This window comes from Arabidopsis lyrata, assembly GCF_000004255.2.
Source record: "Arabidopsis lyrata subsp. lyrata unplaced genomic scaffold ARALYscaffold_1, whole genome shotgun sequence".
NCBI classification, from domain to species: Eukaryota; Viridiplantae; Streptophyta; class Magnoliopsida; order Brassicales; family Brassicaceae; genus Arabidopsis; species Arabidopsis lyrata.
In genome coordinates, this window is record NW_003302555.1 from 13534232 (window position 1) to 13547636 (window position 13405).

The following is a 13405-nucleotide window of genomic DNA, read 5'->3' on the forward strand; positions in this document are numbered from 1 at the left end:
TCAAACACGGATTTAACGTCGAGGCGTTCCTAAGAATCTCAACTAGGAATTAAAACTTTTGGCTAATTAGTAATAAATTTTGAAACTGAAATGATTAGAAGAACTATGCATATAAAAATTTAAGCTTGAATCCAAAAAATAAGTCAACTAAAATTGAATCCGAAAAATGTTATTTTTGTTAATTTGGAATTAATACTAATGAAAAAAGACAAAGTTTGTCTGAGTCGAGCATATTCCAATGGAATCGAAAGCAGGCATTGCAAAAAAAAGAGAAAGCCAAGTTGACCAAAAAAAAAAAAAACACTTCCACTCGTCAAATCTTGTATTATTTGTACCATCTGATCAAATCTTGTTAAGTTTTGAATTAGTCTAAACTGAGACAAAAACAAAAAATACTAGTATTTATTAGTTTTGTACTTTATCGTATCTAATTGATCGAATATAAAAACAAAATATCTGAACGTGGTCACCCACCTTGGTAATACAGTATTTGACAACCCCAAGAAGAGACAAAAAAAAAAAAAAAGCTTCACAAACTTGTTTGTTTCTTAGACCATAATTATTGGTAGGCTCTTAGCCAAATCTTAGATAAATTTTAAGTATTAAAAAATATTTAATTAAATGGCCAATAGTAAAATTGGTAAGAAAGGTTTCTTAGCTAAGAGCCATTGTTAATGTTATGATTTATGAATCTCGACGACTTAGTGCATTGTGACCAAAGTAAGGTGTGATAGTTTCATCGATAATCCGTCTTTGTTGTTGTTATATTCAGGTAGCTTCTTCTTTTTTTACAATTAGCATTTCTCTGGAATTGGATTTATATTATTTAATCATACTTTTATTATACTGATCAAGGTTTGTAGCAGGGCCGGCTCAATTAATTTAGAGTCCCTGTACAAATCTTAAAAATTGACCATTTCTTTATAGAATTTTTTTTTTTTTGGCCTTTTTTATGTTAAAAAAATCTTTAAAATTGGTCTTTTTCATACTAAAAATATATATTTGGGTCTTTACATACTAAAATTACCTTAAAATCTTAAAAATTATCATTTAAAAAAAAAAAAAAAAATTAAACCCTTAAATTTATCCAAAAAAAATTTGGCCCGGTACATTTGCTTCCCTTGCACCCCCTCAACGCCGGCCCTGCTTTGTAGCTTAATGATTTTTGTATCAATATCGTTCTCGTGTCATCATGCATATTCAATTCTAATTATCAACTTAATAACATCATATTTTTATAATATTTTTTTGTCAAATATAATTTTTAACAATTGTTCTTATATAATATTCAGGTTCATAACTAATAGTACTGTATAGGATGAAGAAAAGTCGTTCTTTCATCTACTATACTTATAGTTTCTTGATGAACATGAACTTTTTTTTTTGTTGAAAAAAAAATATTTTCGTAAACAACATGATTTCATTGGATAGCTACGTAAGATTAAAAGTACTTACAATCAAAATTAGAAGATAATTGAACAGATATTAGATATATACTTGATAAGTTGATTCGAATTTGCCTAACAAATATATCAAATAAAAATGTTTGCATAATTGGTTCGTAAACATTATTCTAATTACTTTACATGATCCACATTTTTATTTTTTCTTTATTTTTTTTGGTTGGGTATTCAATATTCATATTGAATAACTATAAATTTTTAATTAGATTAGATAAATAATTATAAACTAAAAAATGGATATAGTCATTATATAATCATTTAGAGGGATATCATCATAATTAAAATATCTGTTGCAAATAAATAACAAACTTTATAGTTATTTTGCCTAATATAGGAAAAAATTATAGTTATTTACCTAATTGACACTATTTATTTTTGGTGTTTGTAAATTAAAAAAAAAGGTAGTGATTGTTTTACTCTTATGAATGTGTTATTGACTTTTCGGCCTCTCTCTCTCTCTCTCTCTCTCTCTCTCTCTCTCCATATATATGGATGGATCTTCTTCATGTAGTGTAAGCAGTGACGTATCGATCTTCTCCCTACAAATCCCAAATCTTCTTCTCTGAGAGAGCCATCAGCCACCTTTTCTCCGGCCGAAATGAGTTCATAAGATTCCGTTAACGTCTTCCTGATTTATCCGGCGAAATTGCACTCTTACCTCTCCTTTGACTCCCAGAGGTTTCGTTTTGTCCTTTTTGTCTTCAACAAGCACTGAATCTTATCAATCGAATCGATTTCGTTCTTGTTACGTGGTTTTCGCGGGTTCTGATTTCTCCTGGGTTTCATGAGAATCTATGTTTATTGGAGATGAGCTAACTTTTTTGGTGCTTGTCTCTGTTCTTCCTTTTTGGGATAAAAAGTTTTCTCTCCACTAAAATGATAGAAAGCTTTTTCCAGCTTTTTTATTTTTGTCTCTCAATAATCTATCCACATCGTTTTCGTTTTTGTTTCCTTCTCCGTTTGTCTTCATTGAGTTCATAACCACATAATAATTGGTTTCTTTTTCTTCTTCTGTTTCTGATGCTCCATTATTTATACTTCTTACTTGCAGATTAGAGGATTGGGAGTTATTAGTGATGTGTAGTCTTTGAAGGGGTAAAACTTTGAAGCGGGGGATTTTTTTTTGTTATTGAGGAGGAAGAAGATGGGTTTTGAGCCGTTGGATTGGTATTGCAAGCCGGTGCCGAATGGTGTGTGGACAAAAACAGTGGATTATGCATTTGGTGCATACACGCCTTGTGCTATTGACTCTTTTGTGCTTGGTATCTCTCATCTTGTTCTGTTGATTCTGTGTCTTTATCGGTTATGGCTCATCACAAAGGATCACAAAGTGGATAAGTTCTGCTTGAGGTCTAAATTGTATAACTATTTCCTGGCTCTTTTGGCTGCTTATGGTACTGCTGAGCCTTTGTTTAGATTGGTCATGAGGATCTCTGTTTTGGATTTGGATGGAGCTGGGTTTCCTCCGTATGAGGTGTGTTATCACTTGCTTTTGCTTTCTTTGTTGTTCTTGTTCTCTATGTTTTGCCTGAAAGATGCTGTTGTTTTGTGCTTTCTTTGGCAGGCGTTCATGCTGGTCCTTGAGGCTTTTGCTTGGGGTTCTGCATTGGTCATGACTGTTGTGGAAACTAAAACATATATCCATGAACTCCGTTGGTATGTTAGATTCGCTGTCATTTATGCTCTTGTCGGAGACATGGTGTTGTTAAATCTTGTTCTCTCTGTGAAGGAGTACTATGGCAGGTTGGTAAATTTGCAGTCTATATGGTTTATGCAATTTTGTTTCCCTGGTCTGGCACGATGAACTTATATGCTTCATGTTTTTTTTTTTTTTTTGCAGTTTTAAACTGTATCTTTACATAAGCGAGGTGGCAGTTCAGGTTTGCATATTTACACTCCTTTTTGCATTCTCTACACTGCTATTTACCATGAGCTGTATCTAAATCAGACTATAGATGATACAACTTTGTTTTGATAATGACGTTGAGGGTGGCTTTTGGATCCAGGTCGCATTTGGAACTCTCTTATTTGTGTATTTCCCTAATTTGGATCCTTACCCTGGTTACACACCAGTTGGGACTGAAACTTCAGAGGATTACGAGTATGAAGAGCTTCCTGGAGGAGAAAATATATGTCCTGAGAGGCATGCAAATTTATTTGACAGTATGTAACTCTACCCTTCTTATCCCCCCCAGTTGGATTAGTTTATGTAGATGCATTTCTATTTTTATTGTGAGAATCGCCACAGCATCTTTGATCACTTTTCTGCACTTACTACCTATCTAAGTTGGTTATTTCTTTAGAGCTTAAATATTTCCTGGAACTGTAAATTTCTTATGGAGTGCTAATAGTTAGTAAGCAGTCATTAGAATTGTTTCCGCATTTAAGACAGAGAGTTTTCTATAGACTCTTCAATTACTTTTTGACTTTCTTCCCATTCTACCTAGAAATGAGCTTAGGAAACTGGATTGTGACTGTGCCGAAGTTTTGGCTTAGTGATTATCACTTCGACTAAGCTGTAACATTTCATATAGTATATTCGTCAACATATGTTAAACTTTGACTATGATGTACCTTCTTACTCTTTTTTTTACCCACAGGTATATTCTTCTCATGGTTGAATCCATTGATGACTCTGGGATCAAAACGGCCTCTCACGGAGAAGGATGTATGGCATCTGGACACTTGGGATAAAACTGAAACTCTCATGAGGAGGTATATTTTTTGATAAATAATAACTGTTCTCATACAGTCTATGACTATTGGTTGCGTGATATATTTTTATCTCCTTTTTTAGCTTCCAGAGGTCCTGGGATAAGGAACTAGAAAAGCCCAAACCTTGGCTTTTGAGAGCACTGAACAACAGCCTTGGGGGAAGGTAAAGAGAAACATTTTTACAGTCATGTGTTCTCATCTCTTTGGAATATGGATTTAATGTTTGGGCTTCGACTTGATGTGTGATTTGTAAAAGGAAGCATGTGGTTGTAATACTATATGCATTATGAATAACTAGAAGAGTTATGGCTGCCACTTCAAGTATGTTTTGATGCATGTCGAGTTGAATAAGAGATGTGTTACTTTTCTGGTCATAATCTGCCATAGATATTTTTCATCCTTAAGGACTGTCTGTCTTATAGAAACCTGTTTCTGCATTTTGTAGGTTTTGGTGGGGTGGCTTCTGGAAGGTACTTTTGTTTCTTTTTGTTGTGTTTTTTCTTTGTTCTGCAACAGTCTTTTTCTTGTCTATTTGATAATATTGATGGCTTCGGAGGTCTTATATTTCCTAAATGGTGTGTTTAGTAAATCTTGACAATTCAACTAAATTGTATCATAGATTGGGAATGACTGTTCACAGTTCGTGGGGCCTCTTCTACTGAATGAGCTCTTAAAGGTTAGTTCCTTTACCTCTTTCTACCCAGTGCACATTGTGCTTGAACCTATTTAACACAATGCTTTGTAATTTTTCCATTCACGTGGATCGTTGAGATGGATTCGTATTCCTACTGACTAAAATAAGTGTTTAAACATTCTTGATAGATTCAAAATTGAAAATCCTATCATCCTTTGAATATTATGTCTGACGATATCTCTCACTATGTCCCATTTAACTTTCTGCAGTCAATGCAACTTAATGAACCAGCGTGGATAGGTTACATCTATGCAATCTCAATCTTTGTTGGAGTGGTATGCAACAAATTCTTTTTTCTCTTTGCTGCCTTTTTTATTCTCTTGCATGGACTTCAAAGGATAAAATAAAACTCTACTTTCCTTGGACTCTTTTCTCTCTTGCTAGGACGGACTTCATGGTATTTTTGATCTAGAATAGATGCTACGAATTGTAGGACCAGTTTAAATATTTTAAGCTGGGTGTAATCTCTATGTGATTCTTGTATTTGAAATAGCCTGATTCTAATCTTGGAGTTAGTTGTTTTTGTAGGTTAGTACTTAGTACTATTGCATGTTTTGAAGATGTTTTGTTTAATGTAGTTTGGGGTGGGACTTGACCCATGGACTCCTTAATCGCTTGATGTTGATGTTGATTTTGACATTTTCAGGTATTGGGGGTTCTATGTGAAGCTCAGTACTTCCAAAATGTGATGCGTGTTGGTTACCGGCTTAGGTCTGCACTGGTAAGATGAAGTTTCACATCAATTATCTTTTGCTACTTAGTTTTCTTTCTGCTCTGCTTCTCATGTTTTGATGCAAAACGTGTGCTGATATGTCTGTGGAAAGCTATAGCAGATGCTTATAGATTGCTTCTTTCTGCTGATGACTTCCTCCCTTTATAGATTGCTGCTGTGTTCCGAAAATCGCTGAGGCTAACTAATGAAGGGCGGAAGAAGTTTCAAACAGGAAAAATAACAAACTTAATGACGACTGATGCTGAGTCGCTGCAGGTGTATATCTTTGTTACCTTTTCTCTCTTTCGCCTTGTCTGTTTCTCGATATTAATTTACACTGCATAGTTGTATATCTACCTCAAAATATGAGTCTTAAATGCACCAAGATAATCCTATTCCTGTAAGTAAATTACAAGGAATCTAAGAGTTGTTTTTTTTTTTTTTTTAATTTTTTTTTTTGTCAAACATCTAAGAGTTGTGATTCATTTTCAGCACCCTTGTTCTTTTGTTGCCGTTGTAGGAGTTGGATTTTCCTTTGTTAGCCAATAAGCCTTTAATTTGCTTGATTTGTAGGAAAAAACCCTTTGGAGAGTGCTTTTATCTTAGCTTTGGCTTGAAATCAAGTGTTTATCTAGCTGATAGCTGTTATTTTTTCTAAAGTTTCTCCTGTCTGTGACAGCAAATCTGCCAATCACTTCATACCATGTGGTCGGCGCCATTTCGTATAATAGTAGCGCTGGTTCTCCTTTACCAACAATTGGGTGTTGCCTCGATCATCGGTGCATTGTTTCTTGTCCTTATGTTCCCTATACAGGTTCGTATATCTTTATATTCCCGCATGCTCTTTGCTCTGTTGGTTGTTTTGCTTTTGAGTGCTTACGTCTCATTTGTTTCCCAATTTTCTCGGCTTCTCTCCTCATTTTCGTTTTCTTGTTTTATTTTGTTGAACCAGACTATTATTATAAGCAAGACGCAGAAATTAACAAAAGAAGGGTTGCAGCGTACTGACAAGAGAATTGGCCTAATGAACGAGGTTTTAGCCGCAATGGATACAGTGAAGTACGATACTTTGGAAGACTGGAACCTGATATTTATTATTTGCATATTGGAAGTTTGAGGCAATGTTTAACTCACTAAACCAAAATACTGTAGGTGCTATGCTTGGGAAAACAGTTTTCAGTCCAAGGTTCAAACTGTACGTGATGATGAATTATCTTGGTTCCGGAAAGCACAACTTCTGTCAGCGGTATGGCTTGAGCGCAGTGACTACTATATTAATTTCTTATATAGACCATATGCATGGTGTGCATAGTTTTCTTAGTTGTCTTGGTCATTTACTTGTTGCCCTCCTAACAGTATGGTTGTATACATGGACAAATCCAAGCTGCTCGTCTAATTAAATGCCTTTGACCATTTTGAGAGTGGTATTCATGAAGATGTGTTTAGGGCATTTGTTGTACTTTTTTCTAGTTCAGTGAACATTGTTTCAGTTGTTGCGGCCATGTTAGCAGCATTCATGCACGTTCTTTAACCTATATTGCATTAATGTATTTCGATTTCCTCTTGTCATGGTAAATTTCTGACTCATTCATGGTTGTCTATTTGTTCTGCAGTTCAATATGTTCATTCTAAACAGCATTCCTGTCCTCGTGACTGTTGTTTCATTTGGTGTGTTCTCATTGCTTGGAGGAGATCTGACACCTGCAAGAGCGTTTACGTCACTTTCTCTATTTTCTGTGCTTCGCTTCCCTTTGTTCATGCTTCCAAACATTATAACTCAGGTGATTTCCTTAAAATGTTTCTTGAACCATGTTATCATGTTCAGTATTGAATAATGTGGCATCAGTGGTAATTATTGTTTCTAGTTGTTCTTTTTATTTTCCATCTCTCCCTCTTTTTTTAGACCAGTCATTTTCATAATTCTTTTGCAGATGCTGACCTGGTTTTACTTTTGTAGATGGTAAATGCTAATGTATCCTTAAACCGTTTGGAGGAGGTACTATCGACAGAAGAGAGAGTTCTCTTACCGAATCCTCCCATTGAACCTGGACAGCCAGCTATCTCAATAAGAAATGGATACTTCTCCTGGGATTCAAAGGTCTTCTTTGTCTATTTTATCCCATGTTCTTACGTCTATTAGCTTCTGTCATTATATATTGTCATTGAAGTACAAAAAGTGAGCTATAAGTATACATATGCAGGCGGATAGGCCAACCTTGTCAAATATCAACCTGGACATACCTCTTGGCAGCCTAGTTGCGGTAGTTGGCAGCACAGGAGAAGGAAAAACCTCCCTGATATCTGCTATGCTTGGGGAACTTCCTGCAAGATCTGATGCTACAGTTATTCTTAGAGGATCAGTCGCTTATGTTCCACAAGTTTCATGGATCTTTAACGCAACAGTAAGTTTATATATGCTGTTGTGTTTATAGTATGGTTCTCACTGCGAAAATGTCAAATTATCCTCTTGGAATGTTAATTATTTTGTATGTATTATATGTTTTGCATATAATGGTGTGTGCTTTTAAATACGTCCGCATGCTGATGGTTGTAATTTACATTGTGTAGGTACGTGACAATATATTGTTTGGGGCTCCTTTTGACCAAGAAAAATATGAAAGGGTGATTGATGTGACAGCACTGCAGCATGACCTTGAGTTACTGCCTGTAAGTTTTGTGGAGATTTCCTTTACCATGTACATTAAAATTTTCCTAAGGTGAAACGAACCTTGAAATTTGTTGGTGCGATGTAAATTGAAAAAACTGAATTACGTCAGTTCCGTTGATAGCATTGACTTCTGTTTTCTAGTTCCCAGGTATCTAAGCTTGTTTCCTCTTCTTTCTCTTGATCGATAGGGTGGTGACCTCACGGAGATTGGTGAAAGGGGTGTTAACATCAGTGGGGGACAAAAGCAGAGGGTTTCTATGGCTAGGGCCGTTTACTCAAATTCAGATGTGTTCATTTTAGATGACCCATTGAGTGCCCTTGATGCGCATGTTGGTCAGCAGGTAAACTAGCCATAGGCTCTTTTGGATAGAACAATACTTTGTTTTTTTTCAATTTTGCAAATCGTGAATTCTATAACGTTTTGTTTTTCAAACTGCATGGATATGTACTTCTTGTTTGCCACAGATCTCTCCCATATAACTGCTTTTAAGCAAACATTGTTATCTGATGTTCGAAACTGGCGGTTATATATAGGTTTTTGAAAAATGCATAAAAAGAGAAATAGGGCAGACAACGAGAGTACTTGTTACAAACCAGCTCCACTTCCTATCACAAGTGGATAAAATCCTACTTGTCCATGAGGGAACAGTAAAAGAGGAAGGAACATATGAAGAATTATGCCATAGTGGCCCATTGTTCCAGAGGTTAATGGAAAATGCAGGGAAGGTTGAAGATTATTCAGAAGAAAATGGAGAAGCTGAAGTCGATCAAACATCTGTAAAACCAGTTGAAAATGGGAACACTAATAATCTGCAGAAGGATGGAATCGAGACAAAGAAATCCAAAGAAGGAAACTCTGTGCTTGTCAAACGAGAAGAACGTGAAACTGGAGTTGTGAGTTGGAAAGTCCTGGAGAGGTATGTTGGCATTCGGATTTTTGCTCTTTCTTTTTGTGTTGTTGCAGTATGTCTTTCTATCCACAGTGGAAATATCCGTAAATAAGACGCATATTTTTTGGTCCAGCATTATGTCAATTTATCTGTGGTGTTTCTTTACTACAAAATGGATAAATATTGTTTGACTCGTTCTATTCATGTTTCCTTATTAAGCTTTGTATTGAAATGCCATTGTAATGACTAGTGAGATGTCACCATGTTCCAGGTACCAGAATGCACTTGGAGGTGCATGGGTAGTGATGATGCTCCTTATATGCTACGTCTTGACTCAAGTATTTCGGGTTTCAAGCAGCACTTGGTTGAGTGAGTGGACTGATGCAGGAACTCCAAAGACTCATGGACCCCTATTCTATAATATTGTCTATGCGCTTCTTTCGTTTGGACAGGTATGAGTTGCATTTGGTAAATGTTTGAGTCGGTATCTTCATGATCGCATAACAATATATAACTGAACAGTAAAGGCTGATCAGTTAAGAAAAAATGTACACCATGTTTCTTCTGCGCCAAAGTATCGAGAAAACAAAATGGAAAAGAAAAGGACACAAAGAGCAAAACGTTTGTGCTAAGACTTATTTCTTCTTGGTTTTCAGGTCTCTGTGACATTGATCAATTCATATTGGTTGATTATGTCCAGTCTATATGCAGCTAAAAAGATGCATGATGCTATGCTTGGTTCCATACTAAGGGCTCCAATGGTCTTCTTTCAAACCAATCCATTAGGACGGATAATTAATCGATTCGCAAAAGATATGGGCGACATTGATCGAACTGTGGCAGTCTTTGTAAACATGTTTATGGGTTCAATCGCACAGCTTCTTTCAACTGTTATCTTGATTGGCATTGTTAGCACGCTGTCCCTGTGGGCCATCATGCCCCTGTTGGTCGTGTTCTATGGAGCTTATCTGTATTACCAGGTAACCTACATACTATTTAAACGTAATGCTATCTAAATTCATAACTACAGATCGAGACATCGAAAACTGAGACCAAAAGGAACACTGATAGCCTAAGTCTTCTATTATACTCTGCATTTTTCACATTAGATTGTAAAAGTTTGCTTATCTTTGGTACTTCAGCTCTCAAATCTTAACTGTCAGCCAAAAAAGTCCCAATCATATCTGTTGTGTCATAACCTGTTTTTTCCTTATTGTAGAATACATCCCGTGAAATTAAACGTATGGATTCCACTTCAAGATCACCCGTTTATGCTCAATTTGGAGAGGCATTGAATGGACTATCTAGTATCCGTGCTTATAAAGCATATGACAGGATGGCTGAAATTAATGGAAGGTCAATGGATAATAACATCAGATTCACACTTGTAAACATGGCTGCAAATCGGTGGCTGGGAATCCGTTTGGAAGTTTTGGGAGGTCTCATGGTTTGGTTGACTGCGTCATTAGCCGTCATGCAGAATGGAAAGGCAGAGAACCAACAAGCATATGCATCTACGATGGGTTTACTTCTCAGTTATGCGTTAAGTATTACCAGCTCTTTAACAGCTGTACTGAGACTCGCGAGTCTAGCTGAGAATAGTTTAAACTCGGTTGAGCGCGTTGGAAATTATATCGAGATACCATCAGAGGCTCCACTAATCATTGAAAACAACCGTCCACCTCCTGGATGGCCATCATCTGGATCCATAAAATTTGAGGATGTTGTTCTTCGTTACCGCCCTGAGTTACCTCCTGTTCTTCATGGAGTTTCATTCTTGATTTCTCCAATGGATAAGGTGGGAATTGTCGGAAGGACAGGCGCTGGGAAGTCAAGCCTCTTAAATGCCTTATTCCGGATTGTGGAGCTGGAAAAAGGAAGGATTTTGATTGATGAATGCGACATTGGCAGATTTGGACTGATGGACTTACGTAAAGTGCTCGGAATTATACCACAAGCGCCAGTTCTTTTCTCAGGTATGTCTCGCATTTCTTCTGGTCCTTTTATTTATTCTTCTGCTTCTGGTATTTATCTTTCTTAAAGTCAAAATGATGTATAATATGCCAATAACTTATATGTAGGTACTGTGAGATTCAATCTTGACCCATTTAGTGAACACAACGATGCCGATCTTTGGGAATCTCTTGAGAGGGCACACTTGAAAGATACTATACGCAGAAATCCTCTTGGTCTTGATGCTGAGGTACTTAATTTACATTTCCTCTCTAGAAATTCCCTTGTGTTCAGTAATAACTCGGTCTTTTTGGTCAGGTAACTGAGGCAGGAGAGAATTTCAGTGTTGGACAGAGACAGTTGTTGAGTCTTGCACGTGCATTGTTGCGAAGATCTAAGATACTTGTTCTTGATGAAGCAACTGCTGCTGTTGACGTTAGAACTGATGTTCTCATCCAAAAGACCATCCGAGAAGAATTCAAGTCCTGCACGATGCTAATTATCGCTCATCGTCTCAATACTATCATTGACTGTGACAAAGTTCTTGTTCTTGATTCTGGAAAAGTACGCACACTTCATCTTCCAACACTATTTGCATCAATCCAACCCCACTTTTGAGATCTGCTTTATGACTTCAGCCAATATAAATTGAAATTTCCAACACCTCAGGTTCAGGAATTCAGTTCACCGGAGAATCTTCTTTCAAACGGAGAAAGTTCTTTCTCGAAGATGGTTCAAAGTACAGGAACTGCAAACGCGGAGTACTTACGTAGTATAACACTTGAGAACAAACGTACCAGAGATGCTAACGGTGATGATTCACAGCCTTTAGAAGGTCAGAGGAAATGGCAAGCTTCTTCTCGTTGGGCTGCAGCTGCTCAGTTTGCTTTGGCTGTGAGCCTCACTTCATCTCACAACGACCTTCAAAGCCTTGAAATCGAAGATGGTAACAGTATTTTGAAAAAAACAAAGGACGCCGTCGTCACTCTACGCAGTGTTCTTGAAGGGAAACACGATAAAGAGATTGAAGAGTCTCTTAACCAAAGTGACATCTCTAGAGAGCGTTGGTGGCCATCTCTTTACAAAATGGTCGAAGGTAACTTTATTCTTAAGATTCTGATACGATGTTAAAGAAATGTTGAAGTTTCTTGATCTGATAATTTGTGTATATACTCTCAGGCCTTGCGGTGATGAGCAGATTGGCGAGGAACCGAATGCAACACCCGGATTACAATTTAGAAGGGAAATCGTTTGACTGGGACAATGTCGAGATATAAACGTTACTAGACATTTTGTTGAACTTTTATTTTATTGATTGGGATACACGTAACAAAATGCCCATTTATTGTGGTGTTAATTATATAGGCTGTACTTCTTTTGGGAAAGAGTGTTTGGTTCCCAAAGGATGGGATGATACACAGAATTCGAATTAAATTTTCTAGGCCATCTTAAAATCAAAATTGAAAAGAAAAAAAATCTCAAATGAGTGTTTCAAGTCATGGAGAACCATTTGACAGAATTTCTCACAGGACCATGTTTTGTCAATTGTCATTGCCATTTTCCACAAAAATGTCGTATCAAACATTTTGTGATGAAAAAAAAAAAAAACTTAAAATATAAATTGCAATACAAAATTTCTTTTTGAAGAAGAAAGTATTATCCCCGCGCATGGGATACTTACCTAGTAACTACATGTACATAAAGCCAAAAGACCAATAGAAGTTGATTGGTTTTGTGTCACGTAAGCCATGACCGATGATACTTTGTTTTTATCATATGCCAAATAAAGCAGATAACTTAACAACAAATCCAAATTCATTAAGATTTTATATTCAAATGAAAAGAAAATGATAGTACTATCTTCGTTTAAAATTAAGTGTCATTTTAAAACTTAAATTTTGTTTTAAAATAGATGTTGGAGAGTATTAATTTATGTTTCGCAATCATTTCCAAAAAAAATAAAAAAGTAGGTTGTTAATTAGTTTTAATATTAAACCACAGTGTTTTTGTGGAAGTCTCTTTGGCCCATTGGTTGACCAATGGTTAAATAGTCCCAGATATTGCGATTTATTAATAAATTTGCAGATTATTGGAGGTAAGTGTGCAGGAGAGCTCCAGCGATGTATAATTATAGCCGTTCGTCAGCATGAAGAATGAGGTGAAGGAAGTGAGCATGAAGAAGGAGATATCGTCTGTCATGGATCTAATAAGGGTCGGAAGGAATTGTCCGTTGTAGAATCGTCAAACGTCAATCGTGAATACACATATGTGGAGATGCGATTCTCATCTACAAAGAGAATCTTTTTTAAC

At 36.3% G+C, this 13405-nt stretch overlaps 1 protein-coding gene across 2 annotated transcripts; it reads left to right on the forward strand.

Moving 5' to 3' along the window:
* Nucleotides 1-1916: 1916 nt before the first annotated feature.
* LOC9326929 (ABC transporter C family member 1) lies at nt 1917-12539 on the forward strand. 2 transcript variants are annotated; one of them, XM_021010764.1, is made up of 28 exons: nt 1917-2141; nt 2515-2937; nt 3028-3206; nt 3304-3343; nt 3470-3626; nt 4064-4178; nt 4261-4341; nt 4624-4648; nt 4798-4854; nt 5082-5147; nt 5519-5593; nt 5753-5860; nt 6264-6398; nt 6537-6643; nt 6737-6830; nt 7198-7365; nt 7542-7682; nt 7786-7986; nt 8153-8251; nt 8441-8593; nt 8787-9169; nt 9414-9594; nt 9799-10122; nt 10362-11118; nt 11224-11345; nt 11414-11659; nt 11765-12191; nt 12275-12539. In XM_021010764.1, exons 2-28 carry the CDS (start codon nt 2608-2610, stop codon nt 12370-12372), a joined length of 4869 nt encoding a protein of 1622 aa, XP_020866423.1. In that variant the 5' UTR covers nt 1917-2141; nt 2515-2607; the 3' UTR covers nt 12373-12539. The 2 variants fall into 2 exon arrangements, with proteins under 2 accessions (XP_020866423.1, XP_020866422.1); XM_021010763.1 differs by having other exon boundaries at nt 6264-6643.
* Nucleotides 12540-13405: the final 866 nt, after the last annotated feature.

What these genes read in the sequence shown, in the direction of transcription:
- LOC9326929 (XM_021010763.1), top strand. Translation starts at nt 2,608, where the DNA reads ATGGGTTTTGAGCCGTTGGATTGGTATTGCAAGCCGGTGCCGAATGGT. An exon ending in TAAGCGAGGTGGCAGTTCAG is followed by an intron (nt 3,344 to 3,469) that starts GTTTGCATATTT and finishes TTTTGGATCCAG; the next exon opens with GTCGCATTTGGAACTCTCTT. An exon ending in ACTTCTCCTGGGATTCAAAG is followed by an intron (nt 7,683 to 7,785) that starts GTCTTCTTTGTC and finishes ATACATATGCAG; the next exon opens with GCGGATAGGCCAACCTTGTC.